The 26292-nt window shown below is 43.4% G+C and overlaps 1 protein-coding gene across 15 annotated transcripts in view; it reads left to right on the top strand.

Moving 5' to 3' along the window:
* Window positions 1-26292, top strand: part of LOC139411391 (calcium/calmodulin-dependent protein kinase type II subunit gamma-like) — a 116722-nt gene that overhangs the window by 31301 nt on the left and 59129 nt on the right. For all 15 annotated transcript variants that reach the window (XM_071157801.1, XM_071157731.1, XM_071157739.1 and 12 more), the window contains exon 3: window positions 20546-20605. In XM_071157801.1, coding sequence (XP_071013902.1) covers window positions 20546-20605 — 60 coding nt within the window. The remainder of the gene's footprint in view (window positions 1-20545; window positions 20606-26292) is intronic.

The following is a 26292-nucleotide window of genomic DNA, read 5'->3' as shown; positions in this document are numbered from 1 at the left end:
CTATAAGGACCACAGACGCCTTCTTCATTTCAGTTGGATCTTGTGCCCAAACACTAAGCCGTCTCTTAATCGGGGACATTATGACCAGAGTGGGCTTAATCTGCCCTCCGTGCTGCCTGATTCTGTAAGCAGATCATTTGTGGAAGAATCCTTTCCTCTTTTCCCCCTCTTCCTTGATATGGTGACGGCCTTGAGTGCTGGGATTATGCCACCTCTGGATTACCTATGATCCTCCCCTCCCCAGGGTTTGAACACTGGTGCTCTGACCCCCCCGCCCCACACACACACACAAATGTACTAATATAAAAATGAATGTGTCTTTAGCTCTCTCCCAATCCTTACCCCTCTCATGATATCAGTATAGATTTAGCTTTTTGGTAATTGTTTTGAAATCCCAAACGTAAAAGAAAATGTTCACTAGGAGCCACACCCTTAATACAGGTGTTAAGTCCCCTATTTGGGGGACTTTAAGCAGTTCTGGACCGGTTCCGGATTACATTTTGGTGTACAAAACGCTCTGTGATTGTCGTAGGGTCTCCTATCTTATAGTGCCAGAAAGCCCCATCTCTCTGCTCTCAGCTCCCGGTCTCTAAGTGGAGCTGACTTGAAGTGTCAGGTTTCAGACCCTACATTTGCATAGGGTGTGACGTTTCACATTTTCTGGCCTATCCAGACAAAGGAACAATTTCCTGTGTCTGTGAAACTCACAGCTGCACTTGCAATAGCACATATGAGACCGGATAATCTAGCGGATGCAACAATATACGTTTTATCTCAATGTGATATTCTCAGCCGGATTTAGAGCTCTCAACATAAAAAAAAAGAATAATTTAATAGAATTGAACTAAGACCATCCTCTTGGTCACACACAGACTAAATAACTTTGTGCTTAAAGCTGAATGAGTTTGCACATATTTGAATGGTGTCACTGCGCCGCTCAGAGTACGTTTAGGCAAAAATTCTCTAGTGCCAGTCATTTCAAGCCCTATTGCCCCACTTTTGTAGAATAGGAAAAAAAATCATAAATCATTTTTTTTTTTCATAATATTTGTACTATTTACTTGAGCGTTTATATATTATCAGAATATTTGTACTACTTACTTGAGCTTTTATATATTATCATAATATTTGTACTATTTACTTGAGCTTTTATATATTATCATAATATTTGTACTACTTACTTGAGCTTTTATATATTATCATAATATTTGTACTACTTACTTGAGCTTTTATATATTATCATAATATTTGTACTACTTACTTGAGCTTTTATATATTATCATAATATTTGTACTACTTACTTGAGCTTTTATATATTATCATAATATTTGTACTACTTACTTGAGCTTTTATATATTATCATAATATTTGTACTACTTACTTGAGCTTTTATATATTATCATAATATTTGTACTACTTACTTGAGTTTTTATATATTATCATAATATTTGTACTACTTACTTGAGCTTTTATATATTATCATAATATTTGTACTATTTACTTGAGTCCTCAAAATATTTTTACCAGACCTTTACAACTATGCAGCCGTACCAGTTATTGTATATGGCCATCTCATCAAATATGCGTTTGGGTATGTCTATTTCGGCGGAAATCAAAATTGTGCCCTATCAATGTGTGTTATTCACTGAAAGCCTTGACCCCAGAGCAGCATTAACAGTGTTTGATGAATAGAGATACAAAAATGAGTTGTGAACATGATTCCAACTGACACAAGCTTGTCTTGACCCAGAGTATAGTAGACAGGGATGTGGACAGGACGACTGAGGTGTTGGGAGAGCAGTCAGGGTGTGTCTGCATCTACGTCTCCTCTCATGAGTCTCAAAAGGCCTCTTTGATTCCAACCCGATGATTAAGATCGACGCGAATAACCCCGGTCCAAAGGAGAGCATCGAGGAAAAACACACAAAAACAAGGAAAAGTACATAAACATGACTGTTTTTGGTAAATGTATCCCAAATACGTGTTTTTAGCAAAGTGGCCCCTGATTGTTTTTGCATAAGGTCTGTTTAAAGTGAGCCTAGGAAAGGGGACAGGGGATTTCAGGGGAGGACGCTACTGTCTGTGTGATGGGCCAGAAACAAATAGGAAGTAGCAGCCAGTGTTGATGAGAGCAAACAAACGCATCAACAAACAAACAACACCCACTACCCAGAGCAAGAGCATGGGGAGGAGGAGAGGCAGCAGCACTCCCCCCTACTGGAGCCGGGGTTGGTACAGGCCACCACATATTATGGCCCTTTTCCTACCTGCATGTGGGAACCAAGTCTGAAAATAGGGACCACAAAGCAAAAGCGGGGGTGGATTAGATTGGATGGGTGTTCTAATGAAATAGAACAAAAAAAAAGACAAAAGCATCTTAAGCATAGGGATCCGAGGCTGTTTTAGTCTTCCTACTGTCATCTCCCACCATCCCTATCTCCATCCCCTCGCTCTCTCTCCCTCTCTCCTCCTCTCTGGGTTGCGGCCGTGCACCAGGCTTGTCTCTGGGGGGCCGAGCGAGCCGTGATGGGTATCTCAGCCTCGTTTGCATACTGCGGAGGTGGAAGGAGGGGGTGGGAAGATACTGTCGCTGGCGGGCGGGCGAGCTGGTGGGCAGCGAACAGAGCTCTGTTGGAGAAGAGAAATGCATGTGTTATCACTGGGCTCTGCCAGGGTCTCAGGGCATCAGACTGTAAACCCCATCAAGACTACGCGACACATAGAGAATGAGAAGAGAGGGTTTATGTAACCCAGCGCACCCCCCACCCCCCCACACACAGATACTAGCACACACACAGACATGCTGTAGCGTAGACACACACTCATACAAATCATACTGTACCCATTGTGCTGTTCTAGGGTTGATCTCTCGCTCTGCGATTGGTTGTAAGTTAGTGGTATGGGTGGGAGGTTCTGTTGTCTGGCCTGACATGAGCGGTCAGCTGTCACAGATGCCTCCCTCTGGACGCCTGGCCTTTCAGACCTGACAGCGACCTGCTGCGAGGAAAAGAGGGAGGGAGGGGAAGAAGGGAGGGAGGGGAAGAGAGGGAAAGAGGGGAAGAGAGGGAGAGAGGGGAAGAGGGGGAAGAGAGGGAGAGAGGGGAATAGAGGGAGAGAGGGGAAGAGAGGGAAGAGAGGGAGAGAGGTGAAGAGAGGGAGACAGGGGAAGAGAGGGAAATAGAGCAGGGAGTCAATAGAGAGAGACAGAGTCCCTACAGCTTCTGCCCGCCAGGGTTTGGAGGTCTCAGGCAGTGCCAGAGGTGAGACCAAGTCACTATTATTCGAGTCACAAGCAAGTCTCAAGTAGAACAGGTCAAGACTCGAGTCAAGTCCAAGACGTGCATTATAAGAGCAAGTCAAGACGAGTCATAAGTTTTCAAGTCTCAAGTCAAGAAAAAAAAAAATATATATATATACATTTATTTACAGGTCTTGGTGATCTAATGGTGAAAGTGCCATATGATACAAAATAAAGTAGATTTACAAAATATAGCTTTCATGGGCAATAGCCTAAAATAAATAGCCCCTGTATCAGTCTTAACCTGTCCTATCTGAACGGACACAGGTGGAAGGAAAGACTGTACAATTGGCAATTATACTGAACAAAAATAGAAACGTAACATGCAAAACAAAAAGTACGATTTGACTGAGTTAGAGTTCATATAAGCAAATCAGTCAATTCAAATGAATTCATTAGGCCCTAATCTATAGATTTCACATGACTGGAAATACAGATATGCATCTGTTGGTCACAGATATCTTTTAAAAATGGCGTGGATCAGAAAACCAGTCAGTATCTGGTTTCACCACCATTTGTCTCATGCGGCGTGATATATCTCATTCGCATAGAGTTGATCAGGCTGTTGATTGTGGCCGGTGGAATGTTATCCGACTCCTCTTTGATGGCTGTGCGAAGTTGTTGGATATTGGCGGGAACTGGAACAAGCTGTTGTACACGTTGATCCAGAGCATCCCAAACATGCTCAATAGGTGACATGTCTGGTGAGAATGCAGGCAGGCCATGGAAGAACTGGGACATTTTCAGCTTCCAGGAATTGTGTACAGATCCTTGCGACATGGGGCCATGCATTATCATGCACGGCCCCCCATTATCACGACAATGGGCCTCGGCATCTCGTCGCGGTATCTATGTACATTCAAATTGCCATCAATAAAATGCAATTGTGTTCGATGTCCGTAGCTTATGCCTGCCCATACCATAACCCCATCGCCACCATGGGGCACCTCTGTTCACAACGTTGACATCAGCAAACCGCTCGCCCACACGATGCCATACACTTGGTCTGTGGTTGTGAGGCCGGTTGGACGTACTGCCAAATTCTCTAAAACTATGTTGGATGCGGCTTATGGTAGAGAAATGAACATTCAATTCTCTGACAACAGCTCTGGTGGACATTCCTGCAGTCAGCAAGTCAAATGCTCGCTCCCTCAAAAGGTGAGGCATCTGTGGCTTTGTGTTGTGTCGCAAAACTGCACATTTTAGAGTGGCTTTTATTGTCCCCAGCATAAGGTGCACCTGTGTAATGATCATGCTGTTTAATCAGCTTCTTGATATGCCACACCTGTCAGGTGGATGGATTATCTTGGCAAAGGAGAAATGCTCACTAACAGTGATGAAAACACATTTGTACACATAATTTGAGAGAAATAAGCTTTTTGTGTGTATGGAACATTTCTGGGATCTTTTATTTCAGCTTATGAAACATGGGACCAACACTTGACATGTTGCTTTTTGTTCAGTGTACAACAAATAAACTGGGCAATTTCCACATCATTGTTACATTGCTACATTGATCTTAATCAGACTTAATGATTATTAAGGATATTTCAACACCATGCATACATGGAACAACAAGTTTCTCTTATTCAACATTCTGTCTCCAAAGCGTGGAGCACAGGTCACGTAGCCTATTTCTATGTTCACTGAGGCATGCCCGCTCCAATATCGCACAACCAGAATGACAGAGACATAGGACACAGACACACAGAACACCGAAATAACCTGAAAAATATGAACAAAGTAAACCATACATTGAATTAAATAACATAACTTCTATCTCATGAGTCTTGTGAATATTCATGTGCACAATAAACATTGCGCCCACGTAGAGGGAAAGAAGTGGTTGGCTAAATGAAAATGTGTCGTAGGCCAATCAAACATCAGACAGAAATGTCTAAGTGTTGCAATAAATGGTATGGGGATGGAATGATGAAATGCTTGCAATTATTGTAGCATTAGATGGAATATAGATTTACCACATAGGGCCAATGTATTTCAAAGTGTGAAAGCAAGAGCAAACATTTTAACAGGAGAAAAAAAGTTATCTCCACTGGCGGGAGTTTGGAAATTGTGAAGAGCCGCGCATATGGCGTGTCTTCGCCACAGTAATAATTAATTTGAAACAAATTCCAAATGCAAGCTTAAGTAAATTATCAATTTCAAGCAATTGTTACATGCCAAAATACCAGTAGGCCTATGCTAGTAATTGTTGCCCATTGCAGATGAGCTTGCAAAGTATACAGTTAATATTCTTGATCACCATTTTCGCTGCAGCCGTTCCTATAGCTGTACAGCAAATCAGCAATCTGTTTGCTTGCTCACCACCTGACCTGTGTTGATTGACAGTTGTCTGGTTCAATCAGAGTGCAGAGTGTGCGTTTCACAAGCCAATCTGTTGCAAGTCTGGTTGTGTGGAGAGAGTAATCCATGTAGACTCTGTGCTACGAAATGAGTGACAAAACATTATAAAACCTGGCCAGTTCATTTCAAGTCATCAGTCTCAAGCCAAAGTTGAATCCCGAGGCTTGAGGCTCCAAGTCCAAGTCGAGTCTCAAGTTATTTTATATCAAGTCGAGTCTCAAGTCATCAACTTTGTGACCTGAGTCAGACTCGAGTCCAGGTCATGTGACTGGAGTCCACAAATCTGGGCAGTGCACACCGTCTTTGCTTAGGCCACTTTACCGCACTCTACACATTTTACATTAAAATATTAGTCATTTAGCTGATGCTCTTAAACAGAGCGACTTACAGGAGCAATTAGGGTTATGTGCCTTGCACAAGGGCACATCGATTTTCATCCAGTCAGTTCGAACCAGCAACTTTTTGGTTACTGACCCAACGTTCTTAACCGCTAGCTAGGCTCCCTGTCACCCCACACCCTAACTCTCCCGAGCCCACCAGAGCCTAATGAACCCCCATTCTGAGGTCTGATAGGGTCTCTCTGTGCCCTTACTCTACCCTGCTCGACTCAGCTATGTGTCTGTATCTCCGTATCTCCCTGTGTGTCTGTGACCTCCCCTGAGCGCTAGCTGGCTGGCTGGCCGGCTGACTGAATGACTCACCGCCAAGCTAAGCCCTAGGATGGATTGTGGTATTTTTAGCCGTCTGGGCCACACTGACCTCTCCCTCAGCTATGCGCCTAAGTCTCCCAAAGCTCCCATCAACAGAGGAAATCTCTTCCACTACTTCCTGCTCATCTGTCATTACTAGGAGCCATTGTTTACATCCCATGAGCCGACCCCACCTGGCACCCACTGTGACTCTCTGGACATCACAGTGTGACTCTGCTTTGCCTCTGACAAGGCCTCCTAATGGTGACAAAAGACTGGGAGTGTGTATGAATGCCTTTTGGGATGCAATGAGGAGGGAGGGACGTTGAGTTTGGCTTCTGTCAAGGTGACACAGTATGTCATCTTCTGACAATATGATCAGACAGAGCAGTATGTAATCTTCTGACAATATGATCAGACAGAGCAGTATGTAATCTTCTGACAATATGATCAGACAGAGCAGTATGTAATCTTCTGACAATATGATCAGACAGAGCAGTATGTAATCTTCTGACAATATGATCAGACAGAGCAGTATGTCATCTCTGATATTTGAAGGCCGTCGCTGGTGTGTGTGTGACTGTGTCACTGTATGACAGTGTTCCCATGTGTTTCTGCCCAAATCTACTGCCCGAGAAGCAGAAGCAGGCCGACACCCCCATCATTCCTTCACCAGTGTGGCTGTTGCTGTATTGCTTCTGCTGTGTCTTTCTCCATGCTGGAGTCTGAGTCTTAATAAAGATATGTAGCTGCACTTCATAACTCACCTGTTTCACAGATCACCGATCCTGCTAATGAGCTCAGAGGGAATGGATTTTCTCTCCCAGTCAGAAATTACTTACAGATGCTAAGGAGCAAATAGCTCAGTCTGAGCCTCGGTGTTGGAGGAAGCTTAGTATGGTGTAGTCTGGATAGGGGTTCAGCCAGGGTAGCAGGGCTAAGATGATAGAGTTAACCTAGCCTTGATATGCTCTGGCTTCGCCTCAATGGATAATCTCTGTCAGAGTAGTGGAGCCGCTAGGTTTGCTATATCTGAGTCACTGTTTGTTTCACAATCCCTCCTAGCCAGACTTGCCATGTCTGAGCACATTGAGCAGACCCCACATTAAGGCAATATCTATGAAAAACGTTCGGGTTTTGGACTCCTGCCTCAGCAGTGCGGCTTATTGTAAAATAATTGTCCAGCAAGCCAGCCAAACTGGGGATCTAGAAGCAAACTGGGGAAGAGATAGTTCTGTAATGCGCAACTCCAGTCAGTATAACGGCTAACCCTGACTAACCCTGACATGCTTCACCATTTCCTGGTTGCTAAAATTATAATTGTTTGTCTAATTTCAGTTTATGTGACAAAACAAGCAAGTATAGTGTAGAGAATCATTGTACCATCTAAACGGCTATGAAATATATTTTCCATAACCAAACAAATTGTATTTTCAGCTGTTTGAAGCTAGTGTACAAAACCCAAAGTAAAAGACGCAAAAAATGAAACTGAAGAACTGAAAGCATAGAAATAGTGCACATAGAAGAGATTTACTGCTTCTTAGACTTGCTTTCATTGAGAATGACAGATCTATAACTCACATTTCTATGTGAATTTGGTTGGGTCGCCCAAAAAGTTACATATTGCAGCTTTAAATGTGGTCCTGTATGGCTCAGTTGGTAGAGCATGGCTTGCAACGCCAGGATTGTGTGTTCAATTCCCGGGCCACACATAAGTAAGTTGCTTTGAAAAAATGCATTTGCTAAATGGCATATATTATTATAGTAAAAAGGCACAAGTCTCTGTGCAGTAAGCACAGTGAGAAATGATTGGTGAGAAGTCCTACACTTTGAATCGCTGTAATGGGAAGGGACTGATATCAAAAGGCTTCTACTTGACTCCCTGCAGTAACAACACACACAAACCATTACTACATGTTGAATTAGAGCAAGCGTCTGTGCATTCCCCCATTTGTGTTCCTTCTGTGAGAAGCGACAGTGCTTTGATCACAGATGCAACTCTTTCTCAGGGTAGGATTACAGTGGCAGTGAGCTTCCCATATGCCACAGATAACTCTGACTCTCTACTCACTCTTCACTACTTTCTTTTCGTCCTCTCATACAAGCATTTCTTAAAAGTGAAATCAAGGGATACTGTTGACATACCAATTCTTGATACAACACCCGCTTAACCCGGAAGCCAGCAGCACCAATGTGTTGGAGGAAACACCGTACACCTGGCGACCGGGTCAGCTTGCATTGTACCCGGCCCACCACAGGAGTCGCTAGTGCGCGATGGGACAGGAACATCCCTGCCGGCCAAACCCTCCCCTAACCCGGACAACGCTGGGCCAATTGTGCGCCGCCCCATGGGTCTCCCGGTTGCGGCCTGCTGCGACAGAGCCTGGACTCTAACCAGGATCTCTAGTGGCACAGCTAACACTGCGAAACAGTACTTTAGACCACTGCGCCACTCGGGAGGCCCCGAAAGACGACGATAAGGCCAACATTTCAAATCACAGTATTTTTCAAATTTTTGATAGTATTTTATGTTTTTGAATAATAAAAGTTCACAATTTTCTTAATGAGTAATGAGTGATCGTAATAGGGTGGCAACACCTACATTCTAAGTGATTTCAATGGGTCTTTCTCCATTGTGAATGTTTTATACTGTACAATTAAGCTTCAACCTAAAATCATTTTCTGGATTTTCATACATTTCTGCATTTCCTGCACTTATTTGAGATCATTTCCACACTGCCATGTTGGGTTGCATGATATTGGCCAAAAATCGAGGCCTTATTTGTAGCCAAATGTTGCAATTGAGATTTGACTTGTGATTTAGATCAAAACACTTTGGTGAACTGTTGGAATCATGGAAATATAATGATTATTCTAATTCTATAGTTAGAATGTACAGTGACTTCGGAAAGTATTCGGACCACTTGACTTTTTCCACATTTTGTTACGTTACAGCCTTATTCTAAAATTGTTTAAATTGTTTTTTTTCCCCCTTATCAATCTACACACAATACCCCATAATGACAAATCAAAGAGGTTTGTAGACATGGTCGCAAATTAGTAAAAAAAATGTAAATTGAAATGTCACATTTGCAGACCCTTTACTCAGTACGTTGTTGAAGCACCTTTGGCAGTGAATACAGCCTCGAGTCTTCTTGGGTATGACGCGAACTAGCGAATAGCATTAGCGGCTAACACGATTTAGCCCGAACTTGGTTAGAAAAAACAAACTAGCTGTTTGCATATGTACGAAACACAAACTAATAGTGTAATTATTGAACACTTACAAAGTGGAAACAGCATCATGCTGCATTGACCATGCAGACTGAACGCAAGTGTCTTGTGGTCGAGCACCAACAAATGCGCTCCTTGAGTGACGGGACGGGGCTAGGTCTGTGTGGAAAGCGGCATGGAGAGAGAAAGAGAGCGAGAGAGTGGAGACAGGTGACTCAAGTACTGGAGTAAATTATCAAAATTAACTTTACACACAGCGTATCACATTTAACAAACCAAACATTCAAATACCGTTATTGAAGTTCAAGTAAAAACCCAAACCGGTCCGTGCATCAATACCGGTATATACAGTAGTAAAATACGGCACACTGTTTATTTATCCGTCTAGCTCGTCTGGGGAGGTCTACGCAGAGCGGGAAGGATGGAGCGCCCTTCAGTGTACTCCAGTCACTCACTTATGTCTGGAAGCTCCTCTTTCTGTTAGGGTTTATCTTGGCCTCCCTTGGTACTTTAGTGCATGCTTAGATCTCCCACGCGTAAAGTTGAGCTGTCAGAATATATGACTTAATAGACAGACACCTGTGATTAAAACTGACCAAATCCACTTAACATTTCCATAATTGATGCAAATGCCCAACGAGCGTTTGGGGATTTGCATGCTAACGGTTTTCAATAGGTTATGTTTGAGAAGAAAGACTGTCTCACACAGGCAAGGCTTGGTGCATGCCTGTTTTCACCACCACTATTATACTTTTAGACTGAAGAAAGAGTTTTGGTCATTTCTTCAAGGGTCAAAACCCCCGAACCTATGTCTCTCCAGGAGAATGTATAGAATCTGAGAGGAGAAAGAGGTTGTCATGTACTGCCATTCATCCACTGATTTAGCATCAATCAAACAGCTGACCTCTCCTAAGCAGAACATGATGCACAATCAAGCTGCAAGTCATTGATTGCACTCTAACTACCTCGCCAATTACTGAATCCACAAGGGCTCGCTCTACATTCAGGACCCCTAAACCCTCACACCGACCATTGTTTTTGGAGTTTTTGTTGTTGTTGTGTGAATGGCATTAGTGTGTGGGTGTGTTCGTATTGTCTGTGTGTTGGTGTATGTTACTGTCTGACCCCATAAATGCTGAGCAGTGTCCCTGGTGCAGTGTCTGGAACACTAAACACACATGCACGCACAGAGGATACAAACACACCCACACACTAAACCTACGCACACAAACCGTCTAAAAACAATGGTGGGTGTGGGGGTTTAGGGAAATGTGATCTTCAATGTAGAGTGAGTCCTTGTGGATTCAGCAATCGGCAAGGGCAGTTAGTGTGCAATCAATGATGGCATTCGGAAAGTATTCAGACCCCTTGACTTTTTCCACATTGTGTTACTTTACAGCCTTATTCTAAAATGGATAAAAAAAATATTTTTCCACATCAATCTACACACAACACCCCATAATGACAAAGCAAAAAATATATATTTTTAAATGTTTGAACATGAACATAAGTATTCAGACCCTTTACTCAGAACTTTGTTGAAGCACCTTGGCAGCCATTACAGCCTTGAGTCTTTCTTGGGTATGATGCTACAAGCTTGGCACACCTATATTTGAGGAGGTTCTCCCATTCTTCTCTGCAGATACTCTCAAACTCTGTGCGATTGGATGGGGAGCGTCGCTGCACAGCTATTTTCAGGTCTCTCCAGAGATGTTTGATCAGGTTCAAGTCCGGGCTCTGGCTGGGCCACTCAAGGACGTTCATGTCTCGAAGCCACTCCTGTGTTGTCTTGGCTGTGTGCTTAGCGTCGGTGAACATTTGCCCCTGTCTGAGGTCCTGAGCGCTCTGGAGCAGGTTTTCATCAAGGATCTCTCTGTACTTTGCTCCATTCATCTTTCCCTCCATCCTGACTAGTCTCCCAGTCCCTGCCGCTAAAAAACATCCCCACAGCATTATGCTGCCACCACCATGCTTCACCATAGGGATGATGCCAGGTTTCCTCCAGACATGACGCTTGGCATTCAGTCCAAAGAGTTCAATCTTGAATTCATCAAACCAGAGAATCTTGTTTCTCATGGTCTGAGAGTTCTTTAGGTGCCTTTTGAAAAACTCTAAGAGGGCTGTCATCTGCCTTTTACTGAGTAGTGGCTTCCATCTGGCCACTACCATAAAGGCCTGATTTGTGAAGTGCTGCAGAGATTGTTGTCCTTCTGGAAGGTTCTCCCATCTCCACAGAGGAAATCTGGAGCTCTGTCAGAGTGACCATCGGGTCTTTGGTCACCTCCCTGGCCCTTCTCCCCCGATTGCTCAGTTTGTCCGGGCGGCCAGCTCTGAGTGTCTTGGTGGTTTCAAACTTCTTCCATTTGATGGAGGCCACTGTGTTCTTGGGGACCTTCAGTGCTGTAGACATGTTTCGGTACCCTTCCCCAGAACTCTGCCTCGACACAATCCGGTCTCGGAGCTCTACAGACAATTCCTTCGACCTCATGGCTTGGTTTTTGCTCTGACATGCACTGTCAACTTTGGGACCTTATATAGACAGGTGTGTGCCTTTCCAAATCATGTCCAATCAATTAAATTCACCACAGGTGGACTCCAATCAAGTTGTAGAAGCATCTCAAGAATGATCAATGGAAACAGGATGCACCTGAGCTCAATTTTGAGTCTCATAGCAAAGGGTCTGAATAATATATAAAATATATATCGATTTTTTTCTCCCCAATTTCGATCTGGTCAAATCGCTGCAGCTCCCCAACGGGCTCGGGAGGCGAATGTTGAGTCATGTGTCCTCCAAAACATGACCCGCCAAACCGTGCTTCTTAACCCGGAAGCCAGCTAAACCAATGTGTCGGAGGAAACATTGTTCAACTGACGAGCAAGGTCAGCCTGCAGGCACCCGGCCCGCTACAAGGAGTCACTAGAGCACGATGAGCCATGTAAAGCCCCCCTCCCCTAACCCGGACGACGCTGGGCCATTTGTGCGGTGCCCTATGGGACACCCGATCACGGCCGGTTGTGATACAGCCTGGAATCTAACTCAGGTCTGTAGTGACGCCTCTAGCACTGCAATGCCACTCGGGATGTCCGTGTTTTTTATTTTTTATGCATTTGCAAAAAATTCAGAAAAAACGTTTTTGCTTTGTCGTTTCGGGGTATTGTGTGTAGATTGATGAAGAAAAATGTGTATTTAATACATTTTAGAATAAGAATTCAAGGAGTCTGAATACTTTCTGAATGCACTGCATTCTTGGGTTTCTTTAACTCACATTGTAGTTGTTATTATTTTTTAAATGTATTTTATTCTGTTTTCTATTATTATCCATATTATTATCCCTGCATTGATGGGAAAGTGTTCTCAAGGTAAGAATTGTACTGTACTGTTTACACCTGTTGTGTCCTGTGCACGTGGCAGATAAACTTTGAAACTTGAAAACACACACTCACACACATCCATGTTCAAGATTAACTGTCCTACTGGACATTTCCTGGCCCAGCAGTGAGAGCAGGGTGGGGCTGTACTGGAGGGGCTGTGTGGATATAGAGTGTCTGCTGTTAATGTAATAAAGACATCTGTGCTCCATTGTAAATGATTCCAGTGGTATGTCATAGCTTTACACACTGAATGTCACTCACATAATCCACTGTTGAACATGTGCAGTGTGTGTGCTGGCTGTGGGATTGTTTTACATTCTGGGAAAGGAATTAAAAGCTCCCACCACAGGACAATACCACCCCTATTTCAACCTAATTCTTGTCCTGTAGCGTAAATTCTAATTTAGGTTCCATGACGCAGGCTGCTAATACATGGTGCAGGCCGCTAATACATATTCACGTATTGGGGCTGTGAACGTTGTGGTGATTTCCACATGGAGTAGAGAAATAACAACAAGTAGGGCATGGACAGCTGTCAGTGTATCTAGCTAGCATGCTAACCTAGCTACACCGTATTCAAAAGATTAGCCAGCTGGCTAGGCTATCGCTGGTGCTGGAAATGGATTTGTCTTAAGCATTTAGGGAAAACTTTGCCACAGATGGATAGGGGAAACCACTGAGATCATCGTAAATGAAACACCAATAGAAATGTAAGAACAGCACAAAATAGATAAACAAGTTCATGGAATTTTCTTTCAATGGTGCTTTTTCATTATAGGATAGACACTTGTGATTTCTAGCTGCACCATTCAAAGCAGTGGAGCGTGGTCAACACCGTTTTTCTTGGGGTGACAAGGGGAGCGAAGAGGAAGCTTTGCAGGTGCTTCTGATGATTAAATAATGCCATGTTAGTGGCTGGTAACATTGATATAAAAAAAACCTGCCCTGAAAAGAAATGTAGACTGAAAAGTATTAGCATGTCATATCATAGGGGAAACACACAACATATATCTGATGTTACCACTTCGGATTTACCACTTCAACCCCAAATATATACGGTGCATTTGTAAAGTATTCATACCCCTTCCCTTTTTCCACATTTTGTTACGTTACAGCCTTATTCTGAAATGGATTTATTTTTGAAATGTTTTATCAATCTACACACAATTTCCCAAAATGACAAAGCGAAAACAGTTTTTTTTGTAATTTTTACAAATGTATTAAAAAGAAAAAAAACGTATTTAATAATGGTTTTGGTCATTTCCAAATGCATAAATATTCAGACCCTTTGCTATGAGACTGGAAATTACGCTCAGGTGCATCCTGTGTCCATTGATCATCCTTGAGATGTTTCTACAACTTGATTGGAGTCCACCTGTAAATTAAATTGATTGGACATGATTTGGAAAGTCACATACCTGTCTATATAAGGGTCCCATAGTTGACAGTACATGTCAGAGCATAAACCAAGCCATGAGGTCGAAGGAATTGTCCGTAGAGCTCCGAGACAGGATTGTGTCGAGGCAGAGATCTGGGGAAGGGTGCAAAAACATTTCTGCACCATTGAAGTTCCCCAAGAACACAGTGGCCACCATCATTCTTTAAAAACATTTTTTTTGGGGGGGGGGGGGGGTAAAAAGTCAAGGGGTTCTTAATACTTACAGAATCCACTGTATAGTACTTTGACTAAAACTATGAGTTATTGACTTAAATTGTTGTGCTACATCATGGGTAAAGGATGGGCATTGTCTTTCAGCTGAATCTAAAACATAATTCTGCTCTTGTGGGCGTTTAACCAGCGCAGCAGTTCCATTTCGAGCCTTTAAAGCCATTATTGTAAACTCAATCAAAACATCCCTGTACGAACGACTAAAAGAATAGCTCTCTTGCTCTCACTCCTCTCTCTCTCTTTTTCTTTCTCTCTCTCTTTTTCTTTCTTTCTTTCTTTCCTTCTCTCAGCCACACACACACACACACACACACACACACACACATAATCCTACTTGTGAATTTAAACGTAGTCTGTGTGCCCTGTGCTTCACTCCTATAGCTTTAGTTTCTTTGTATTTGATCTCATCTGTTGCTTTTGAAAATCATTTTTACACACAGTGAAGAACATTGGATGACTCGACCTGAGTGAATGAATGAGAGAGTTCAATATCAGCCTTGATCTATGATCACATTGTATGCTAAGCAACATCTGAAGCAAACTAATGGTGAATGCATTGATAACAGGTTATTTTACAGTGTATGACTCTGTGTCTACAATCAAATTCAATCAAATGTATTTTTATAAAGCACTTTTTACATCAGCAGTTGCCACAGAGTGCTATACAGATACCCAGCCTAAAACCCCAAACAGCAAGTAATGCAGATACTTTTATTCTACTATTATGGCATGGTCATTACATTGTGACAGTAGGTGGTTGGCACAGCTGGATAGGCTGCTGTTTTGATGCTGCTCCTCTCCTGAATGGTAGAGAGATGGGAGGCGAGAAAGAGAGAGGAGAGAGCGCAGAGAGATAGAGAGAGCAGAGAGAGAGGGATCTGAGATGAATATTTAATGCAGGAGCTGCGTTATGTCATTTCTGTGAATTAGGCCTCGGTGACTGTGAGAAGGGATTGGAGAGGTCAGATGGGGAGAGGGGAAGAGGAGTGGCAGCTGGTTGGACGCGCACACACACACACACACACACACACACACAAATGCGCATACCGTATCAAATGTACATGCACATAACCACACGTGCACATACCTAGAGGGATAGTGATTGGCTGTAGTTCAGTGGTCCATGGTTGATGGGTTATCTGAGCGGCTCAGGCTGGGTGTGTGTGGGTGTCACGGGTCGAACTGTTGGCAGTCCCGTAATCCTTTTAAAGGTCAGTCTATCTCTTCCCCCCCTCTCTCTCTCACTCACTCACTCTCTCACTCACTCACTCACTCACTCACTCACTCACTCACTCACTCACTCACTCACTCACTCTCTCACTCACTCACTCACTCACTCACTCACTCACTCACTCACTCACTCACTCACTCACTGTCTCTAATCCAGCTGGTGGAGTGAGTCATCCAGGACCACCATGATGGAACTCATTTGTTAACACAGTGTTCTCCCTCTGTTAGTGCTGGGATGGAACAAAAGCATGAACACCCAGTAACTATCCATCTGCGCGTCTTTATCCACCCTATCGCCTATTTCCCACCTGCTCTCACCCAGCATTTTCACTCTGTCTACAGTACTCCTTCACACTCAGTTTCTCATTTTCACTCTGTCTACAGTACTCCTTCACACTCAGTTTCTCATTTTCACTCTGTCTACAGTACTCCTTCACTCTCAGTTTCTCATTTTCACTCTGTCTACAGTACTCCTTCACTCTCAGTTTCTCATTTTCACTCTGTCTACAGTACTCCTTCACTCTCCGTTTCTCATTTTCACTCTGTCTACAGTACTCCTTCACACTCAGTTTCTCATTTTCACTCTGTCTACAGTACTCCTTCACACTCAGTTTCTCATTTTCACTCTGTCTACAGTACTCCTTCACGCTCAGTTTCTCATTTTCACTCTGTCTACAGTACTCCTTCACACTCAGTTTCTCATTTTCACTCTGTCTACCGTACTCCTTCACGCTCAGTTTCTCATTTTCACTCTGTCTACAGTACTCCTTCACACGCAGTTTCTCATTTTCACTCTGTCTACAGTACTCCTTCACACTCAGTTTCTCATTTTCACTCTGTCTACAGTACTCCTTCACACTCTGTTTCTCATTTTCACTCTGTCTACAGTACTCCTTCACACTCAGTTTCTCATTTTCACTCTGTCTACAGTACTCCTTCACTCTCAGTTTCTCATTTTCACTCTGTCTACAGTGTTCCTTCACTCTGTTTCTAATTTTTACTCTGTCTACAGTACTCCTTCACACTCAGTTTCTCATTTTCACTCTGTCTACAGTACTCCTTCACTCTCAGTTTCTCATTTTCACTCTGTCTACAGTACTCCTTCATTCTCAGTTTCTCATTTTCACTCTGTCTACAGTACTCCTTCACTCTCAGTTTCTCATTTTCACTCTGTCTACAGTACTCCTTCACTCTCAGTTTCTAATTTTCACTCTGTCTACAGTACTCCTTCACTCTCAGTTTCTCATTTTCACTCTGTCTACAGTACTCCTTCACTCTCAGTTTCTCATTTTCACTCTGTCTACAGCAATCCTTCACTCTCAGTTTCTCATTTTCACTCTGTTTACAGTACTCCTTCACACGCAGTTTCTCATCTTCACTCTGTCTACAGTACTCCTTCACACTCAGTTTCTCATTTTCACTCTGTCTACAGTACTCCTTCACTCTCAGTTTCTCATTTTCACTCTGTTTACAGTACTCCTTCACACTCAGTTTCTCATTTTCACTCTGTCTACAGTACTCCTTCACACTCAGTTTCTCATTTTCACTCTGTCTACAGTACTCCTTCACACTCAGTTTCTCATTTTCACTCTGTCTACAGTATTCCTTCACTCTCAGTTTCTCATTTTCACTCTGTCTACAGTACTCCTTCACACTCAGTTTCTCATTTTCACTCTGTCTACAGTACTCCTTCACACTCAGTTTCTCATTTTCACTCTGTCTACAGTACTCCTTCACACTCAGTTTCTCATTTTCACTCTGTCTACAGTACTCCTTCACACTCAGTTTCTCATTTTCACTCTGTCTACAGTACTCCTTCACACTCAGTTTCTCATTTTCACTCTGTCTACAGTACTCCTTCACACTCAGTTTCTCATTTTCACTCTGTCTACAGTACTCCTTCACATTCAGTTTCTCATTTTCACTTTCTCTTGCTCTCTGCTCTCTCTTGTCTCTCCTCTCTCACCCATTGGTTCTGACTCTCAATGACAGACCCTTCATGCCGCAGTCTGCCATTATCTTTTCACAGCAGCCAACTTGTGTGTCCCCAGAGTGTGTGTGTGTGTGTCACAGGAACGTGTTTGTCAGACAGAGAGAAGGCGTGCGTGTGCACAGCATCCTCAGATAATGTCAGAGCTTGAATGGCCTCAGATCCCAACCTTCAATTTAAAAGAAAATCCCCCCTTTTAAACCTGAGCACTGTGGCCTTGTGTTGTAGAATAGATTACTTGGAGGTGTGTGTGTGTGCATATGTTCTTGGCTGTGTGTATGTTTGTGTGTGTGAGAAATGACAAGCCTTTCTGAGGCCAGGTGCTCAAGTGTCGAGAGCTGACTTTTTACTTCTGAAATTCTCTGAAAAGGAAAGGTGTGTTTTTGTGAGTAACCGTGGGTGTACCGAAGGGAGGTTTCCAGCATACTCTCTACTCTGCCCCTGCAATCTTTACTGTAAAATCCCAGTGTCTCTGCCCATCTAATGGCTGCCACGGCTAGCTATGCTCTGTGTATGTAGCCATGTCATATTCCATTGATGAAGTCACATTCTTTCTGTGGGCCAGCTATGTAACAAGCCGGACAGATGATTCCAGCACCTAGCCAGCCAGTTGGGATGACTGGGAGGCTCCGTTTCCCAAATCCTGGACGGGGGACAGGAGCGTGAGGGGGATTAGAGAGGCCAGAGGTCTACTCCATTCTGCCCTGGCGTAGTAACACATACGCACATAACACACACGCACACATAGCACACACATCTGTCCCCGGGAGCCTAACAGCTGGTGCCAAGGTCTCTCTGAACTTGGCCCACGATCTCTCTCCTCATCCCACAGTACCATTTCTTCATCTGTCATTCTAGCCATCCATCTGTCTGTCCATCCAATCTATCCATGTAAGGCTGCAATTAGAGCACTAGGTTTTAATACTGCCCAACCACGCACGTATGGATGTCAAATCAAATTTAACAAAATAATAATTGTCACATGCGCTGAATACAACAGGTTACCTTATAATGAAATGCTTACTTACAAGCCCTAAAGAACAATGCAGTAAAAAAAAAAATGAATTAGAAATAAAATAAGAATTAGAAATTAAAGTAACAAATGACTAAAGAGCAGCAGTAAAATAACAATAGCGAGGCTATATACAGGGGGTACCGGTACAGAGTCAATGTGCGGGGGCACCGGTTAGTCGATGTGAACACACACACACACACACACACACACACACACACACACACACACACACACACACACACACACACACACACACACACACACACACACACACACAGCGCCGCCCCTTACTATTAGAGTCCTTAACTGGACAGTGATTGTATTAGTCTGAGCCCAGGAGACTAATTTAACTAAGTGCAATAGGCGTGTGCTGCTGCAAGCATTTTTGTGCATCGCAGTGTGTTCTAGTACACAGCTCATACTTGCCTGGATATGCTGTACATTATTATGAGTTTCCATTTCTCATATCCTTTAATCAAAGGCTATTTGATGAAGCAGGTCCACTGAGTTCAGTGTAGTTTAATATACGCCAGAATAGAACATCAGTTTATTATAAACCTCCTGTAGGATGGAGTCTGATTTGGAGTGGAGAAATGTTGTTAACTGTTGGTTCTTGTTGCCAAGGTTATCACTGATTAGGCTTGGGCGATATACCGTATATACATACCGTAAACTGGGGTATTTTCAAATACCGTAATTGTTATTTTATTTAAAAAAAATCATAATTGGTGATTAGACCTGGTTCCTTGCACTGTAGGAGCTGAGTGGAGGGAGGCGTTAGTTGTGCATGGCTGCTCTGCCTGCTCATAAATATCAGGACCCCACACCAACCTGGTTAAATATACACTGAGTGTACAAAACATTAGGAACTTTTTCCATGTCATTGGCCAGGTGAATCCAGCTGAAAGCTGTGATCCCTTATTGATGTCACTTGTTAAATCCACTTCAATTAGTGTAGATGAAGGGGAGGAGACGGGTTAAAGAAGGATTTTGAAGCCAACATACAATTAAGACATGGATTGTGTATTTGTTCCATTCAGATGTAGAATGGGAAAGACAAAAATATTTAAGTGCCTTCGAGCAGGGTAGGGTAGTAGGTGCCAGGCGCACCGGTTTGAGTGTGTCAAAAACTGTTGCTGGGTTTTTCACGCTCAACCGTTTCCTGTGTGTATCAAGAATGGTTCATCACCCAAAGAACATCCATCCAACTTGACCCAAATGTGGGAAGCATTCAAGTCAACATGGGCCAGCATCCCAGTGGAGCACTTTCAACACCTTGTAGTTCATGCCCAGACAAATTGAGACTGTTCAAAAGCAGGGGGTTGCAACTCAATATTAGGAAGATGTTCCTAGTGTTTGGTATACCCAGTGTATATGGAAGAGAGATGGGTGAGATGGGGGTATAGTAGACCCGTCCAATTGGTGGTGGGACAGCAGAACGGATGAGACTCCACTGCCTGAATGACTGTATATTTTGATTTAGATGTATTATAGTACTACTACTGTCTGTAAAGAGCCCCTTGAACATAACATACATGATACATAAGGATGTTCCCACCAGTTTCATTGCCAAATGGTGGTTTGTGGAAAGAGTTTTAAAAAAATTGACAGATCCTGCAGGGTATCGACTGAGCAACAGAAAAGATGTGCGATTGTGTTTATCTTCCTTTTCCTCTCCCCTCAGATCATCAAAAACTGGAACGAGAGGCCCGCATCTGTCGCCTGCTCAAACATCCCAACATAGGTGAGTGGCTCCTACTGTACTTACCATAGTAGGCTAAATGAAAGTGTGTCTGTATGACAACCTACCTGCTGAGCAAGAGCAGTTTGGTGGCAACCAACAATGACAGGACGAAACCGAGGTGACATTGTTGTCAGTCTAGCAACAGGTGGTGAAGGTGAAGTCTCTCGCTGTACATATTTCAGCCATGTTGGTTTGAAGAGCATTGAGGGTGTCTCCAGTGTCAGTGTGTTACATGGTGTCACCTCAGCACTTCATGGAAGAGAGTTAGGGTGTAGGCAAATGGAGGAAGCCAGCCAAATTAAATTATGCCCACTAGTGTGGACCATTTGCATGGTCCGACTGGTGAGTGAGAGCCACAGAATTTAGGAGCCAACCCACCACCGCATGCAAACTCAGGGAAATGACAGTTGTCACCTCGCCTCACACTGCAAGCCAGCCTCTCTTTCCACTACAGTGAATGTGCGACATACATGCAGGTTAGTGGAGGCTCCTCAAAGGAAGGGGAGGACCATCCTTAGTGAATTTCATAAAATAATAATAGTGAAACATTTAAAAAGTTATAATTTTTAGATGAAACTATACTAAATATAATACACTTTATTTTTGAAAAAATTATTGATTAAAACACACTGTTTTGCAATGAAGGTCTACAGTAGCCTCAACAGCAATCTGTAGGGTAGCACTATGGTGTAGCCGGAGGACAGTTAGCTTCCATCTTCCTCTGGGTACATTGACTTCAATACAAAACCTAGGAGGCTCATGGTTCTCATCCCCTTCCATAGACTTACACAGTAAATCTGACAACTTCCGGAGGACGTCCTCCAAACTATCAGAGCTCTTGCAGCATGAAATGACACCCCCCAATCAAAGGATCAGAGAATGAATCTAGCACTGAAAGCATAATATGCTGTCTAGACCTGGGACACGCGTGCGTCCGCATGTTGATTTTGCACATCCACACCAGACGTGATCCAGACAGGCAGGTTGAAATATCAAAATTAACTCTTAACCAATTACATTACTTTGGGAAAGGTCGAAACACATGAAACATTCATGGGCACTTAGCTAGCTAGCTTGCTGTTGCTAGCTAAATTGTCCTGGAATATATACATTGGGTTGTTATTATACTTGAAGTGCACAAGTTCCCTTTTTCATGGATCTTTGTATGAATTTTTACTCATTTTGATTCACCCAAAATCATGTATTCTCTACTCTGACATTTAATCCACAGATAATAGGGGAAACACATTTTTAGTAATCTCTCCTTCTTCAGCAGTAGTCTTCTTATTCTGTGGAAGAAGTTGGTTGTCTTAAAGTTGGCAACCAACTTTAAGGTGCATTACCAACACCAACTTGACTGGAGTGTGGACCTCAGTTAATCTTTCAATCACCCACATGGGTATACAGTTGAAGTCGGAAGTTTACATACACTTTAGCCAAATACATTTAAACTCAGTTTTTCACAATTCCTGACATTTAATCCTAGTAAAAATTCCCCGTCTTAGGTCAGTTAGGATCACCACTTTATTTTAAGAATGTGACATGTCAGAATAATAGTAGAGAGAAGGATTTATTTAAGCTTTTATATATTTAATCACATTCCCAATGGGTCAGAAATTTACATACACTCAATTAGTATTTGGTAGCATTGCCTTTAAATTGTTTAACTTGGGTCAAACATTCAGCTTCCCACAATAAGTTGGGTGAATTTTGGCCCATTCCTACTGACAGAGCTGGTGTAACTGAGTCAGGTTTGTAGGACTCCTTGCTCGCACACACTTTTTCGGTTCAGTCCAGTTCTGTCCATGTTCTATAGGATTGAGGTCAGGGCTTTGTGATGGCCACTCCAATACCTTGACTTTCTTGTCCTTAATCCATTTTGCCACAACTTTGGAAGTATGCTTGGGGTCATTGTCCATTTGGAAGACCCATTTGCGACCAAGCTTTAACTTCCTGATGTCTTGAGATGTTGCTTCAATATATCCACATAATTTTGCTCCCTCATGATGCCATCTATTTTGTGAAGTTCACCAGTCCCTCCTGCAGCAAAGCCCCCCCACAACATGATGCTGCCACCCCGTGCTTCACGGTTGGGATGGTGTTCTTTGGCTTGCAAGCCTCCCCCTTTTTCCTCCAAACATAACAATGGTCATTATGGCCAAACAGTTATATTTTTTGTTTCATCAGACCAGAGGACATTTCTCCAAAAAGTACGATCTTAGTCCCCATGTGCAGTTGCAAACCGTAGTCTGGCTTTTCTATGGCGGTTTTGGAGCGGTGACTTCTTCCTTGCTAAGCGGCCTTTCAGGTTATGTCTATATAGGACTGGTTTTACTGTGGATATAGATACTTTTGTACCTGTTTCCTCCAGCATCTTCAAATCCTATCAAATCAAAGTTAATTTGTCACGTCCGCCGAATACAACTTGTGTAGACCTTACAGTGAAATGCTTACTTACAGGCTTTTACCAGTTGTGCAAAAAGGTATAAGGTGAACAATAGGTAAGTAAAGAAATAAAACAACAGTAAAAATACATATACAGTAGCGAGGCTATATACAGTAGCGAGGCTATAAAAGTAGCCAGGCTACATACAGACACCGGTTTGTAAGGCTGATTGAGGTGGTATGTACATGTAGATGTGGTTAAAGTGACTATGCATATACCGTGCCCTGCGAAAGTATTCGGCCCCCTTGAACTTTGCAACCTTTTGCCACATTTCAGGCTTCAAACATAAAGATATAAAACTGTATTTTTTTGTGACGAATCAACAACAAGTGGGACACAATCATGAAGTGGAACGACATTTATTGGATATTTCAAACTTTTTTAACAAATCAAAAACTGAAAAATTGGGCGTGCAAAATTATTCAGCCCCTTTACTTTCAGTGCAGCAAACTCTCTCCAGAAGTTCAGTGAGGATCTCTGAATGATCCAATGTTGACCTAAATGACTAATGATGATAAATACAATTCACCTGTGTGTAATCAAGTCTCCGTATAAATGCACCTGCACTGTGATAGTCTCAGAGGTCCGTTAAAAGTGCAGAGAGCATCATGAAGAACAAGGAACACACCAGGCAGGTCCGAGATACTGTTGTGAAGAAGTTTAAAGCCGGATTTGGATACAAAAATATTTCCCAAGCTTTAAACATCCCAAGGAGCACTGTGCAAGCGATAATATTGAAATGGAAGGAGTATCAGACCACTGCAAATCTACCAAGACCTGGCCGTCCCTCTAAACTTTCAGCTCATACAAGGAGAAGACTGATCAGAGATGCAGCCAAGAGGCCCATGATCACTCTGGATGAACTGCAGAGATCTACAGCTGAGGTGGGAGACTCTGTCCATAGGACAACAATCAGTCGTATATTGCACAAATCTAGCCTTTATGGAAGAGTGGCAAGAAAGCCATTTCTTAAAGATATCCATAAAAAGTGTCGTTTAAAGTTTGCCACAAGCCACCTGGGAGACACACCAAACATGTGGAAGAAGGTGCTCTGGTCAGATGAAACCAAAATTGAACTTTTTGGCAACAATGCAAAACGTTATGTTTGGCGTAAAAGCAACACAGCTGAACACACCATCCCCACTGTCAAACATGGTGGTGGCAGCATCATGGTTTGGGCCTGCTTTTCTTCAGCAGGGACAAGGAAGATGGTTAAAATTGATGGGAAGATGGATGGAGCCAAATACAGGACCATTCTGGAAGAAAACCTGATGGAGTCTGCAAAAGACCTGAGACTGGGACGGAGATTTGTCTTCCAACAAGACAATGATCCAAAACATAAAGCAAAATCTACAATGGAATGGTTCAAAAATAAACATATCCAGGTGTTAGAATGGCCAAGTCAAAGTCCAGACCTGAATCCAATCGAGAATCTGTGGAAAGAACTGAAAACTGCTGTTCACAAACGCTCTCCATCCAATCTCAGAGCTCGAGCTGTTTTGCAAGGAGGAATGGGAAAAAATTTCAGTCTCTCGATGTGCAAAACTGATAGAGACATACCCCAAGTGACTTACAGCTGTAATCGCAGCAAAAGGTGGCGCTACAAAGTATTAACTTAAGGGGGCTGAATAATTTTGCACGCCCAATTTTTCTGTTTTTGATTTGTTAAAAAAGTTTGAAATATCCAATAAATGTCGTTCCACTTCATGATTGTGTCCCACTTGTTGTTGATTCTTCACAAAAAAATACAGTTTTATATCTTTATGTTTGAAGCCTGAAATGTGGCAAAAGGTCGCAAAGTTCAAGGGGGCCGAATACTTTCGCAAGGCACTGTATGATGAACAGAGAGTAGCAGTTAGTAGTAGCGTAAAAGAGGGGTTGGCGAGTGGCGGGACACAATGCAGATAGCCCGGTTAGCCAATGTGCGGGAGCACTGGTTGGTCGGCCCAATTGAGATAGTATGTACATGAATGCATAGTTAAAGTGACTATGCATATATGATAAACAGAGAGTAGCAGCAGCGTAAAAAAGAGGGGTTGGGGAAGGGGGGGGGGGGGGTTGGGGGGGCACACAATGCAAATAGTCCGGGTCGACAGTTATTTTTTATTTTTTTAATGTTTATTTTACCCCCTTTTTCTCACGAATTTTGTGGGATCCAATTGTTAGTAGTTACTGTCTTGTCTCATCGCTACAACTCCCGTAAGGGCTCGGGAGAGACGAAGGTCGAGAGCCATGCGTCCTCCGAAACACAACCCAACCAAGCCGCACTGCTTCTTAACACAGCACGCATCCAACCCGGAAGCCAGCCGCACCAATGTGTCGGAGGAAACACCGTACACCTAGCGACCTGGTCAGCGTGCACTGCACCTGGCCCGCCACAGGAGTCGCTAGTGCGCGATGAGACAAGGATATCCCTACCGGCCAAACCCTCCCTAACCCGGACGACGTTAGGCCAATTGTGCGTCGCCCCATTGACCTCCCGGTCGCGGCCGGCTGCGACAGAGCCTGGGCTTGAACTCAGAGTCTCTGGTGGCACTGCGATGGAGTGGCACCACCCGGCCAGGTCTCTGACCTCCTCCCTATAGGCTGTCTCGTTGTTGTCGGTGATCAGGCCTACCACTGTTGTGTCATCTGCAAACTTAATGATGGTGTTGGAGTCGTGCCTGGCCATGCAGTCGTGGGTGAACAGAGAGTGCAGGAGGGGACTGAGCACGCACCCCTGTGAAGCTCCAGTGTTGAAGATCAGCGTGGTAGATGTGTTGCTACCTACCCTCACCACCTGGGGGCGGCCCGTCAGGAAGTCCAGGATCCAGTTGCAGAGAGAGGTGTTTAATCCCAGGATCCTTAGCTTAGTGATGAGCTTTGAGGGTACTATGGTGTGAAAGCTGAGCTGTAGTCAATGAATAGCATTCTCACATAAGTGTTCCTTTTGTCCAGGTGGGAAAGGTCAGTGTGGAGTACAATAGAGATGGCATCAACTGTGGATCTGTTTGGGCGGTATGCAAATTGGAGTGGGTCAAGGGTTTCTGGGATAATGGTGTTGATGTGAGCCATAACCAGCCTTTCAAAGCACTTCATGGCTCTATACGGGTCTATAGTCATTTAGGCAGGTTGCTTTTGTGTTCTTGGGCACAGGGACTATGGTGGTCAGCTTGATACATGTTGGAATTACAGACTCTATCAGGGACATTTTGAAAATGTCAGTGAAGACACCTGCCAGTTGGTCAGCACATGCCCGGAG

This window comes from Oncorhynchus clarkii, chromosome 1, assembly GCF_045791955.1.
Source record: "Oncorhynchus clarkii lewisi isolate Uvic-CL-2024 chromosome 1, UVic_Ocla_1.0, whole genome shotgun sequence".
In the NCBI taxonomy this organism is placed as follows: domain Eukaryota; kingdom Metazoa; phylum Chordata; class Actinopteri; order Salmoniformes; family Salmonidae; genus Oncorhynchus; species Oncorhynchus clarkii.
The sequence above is the reverse complement of the archived record's forward strand: the minus strand, read 5'-3'. Positions and strand labels throughout refer to the sequence as shown.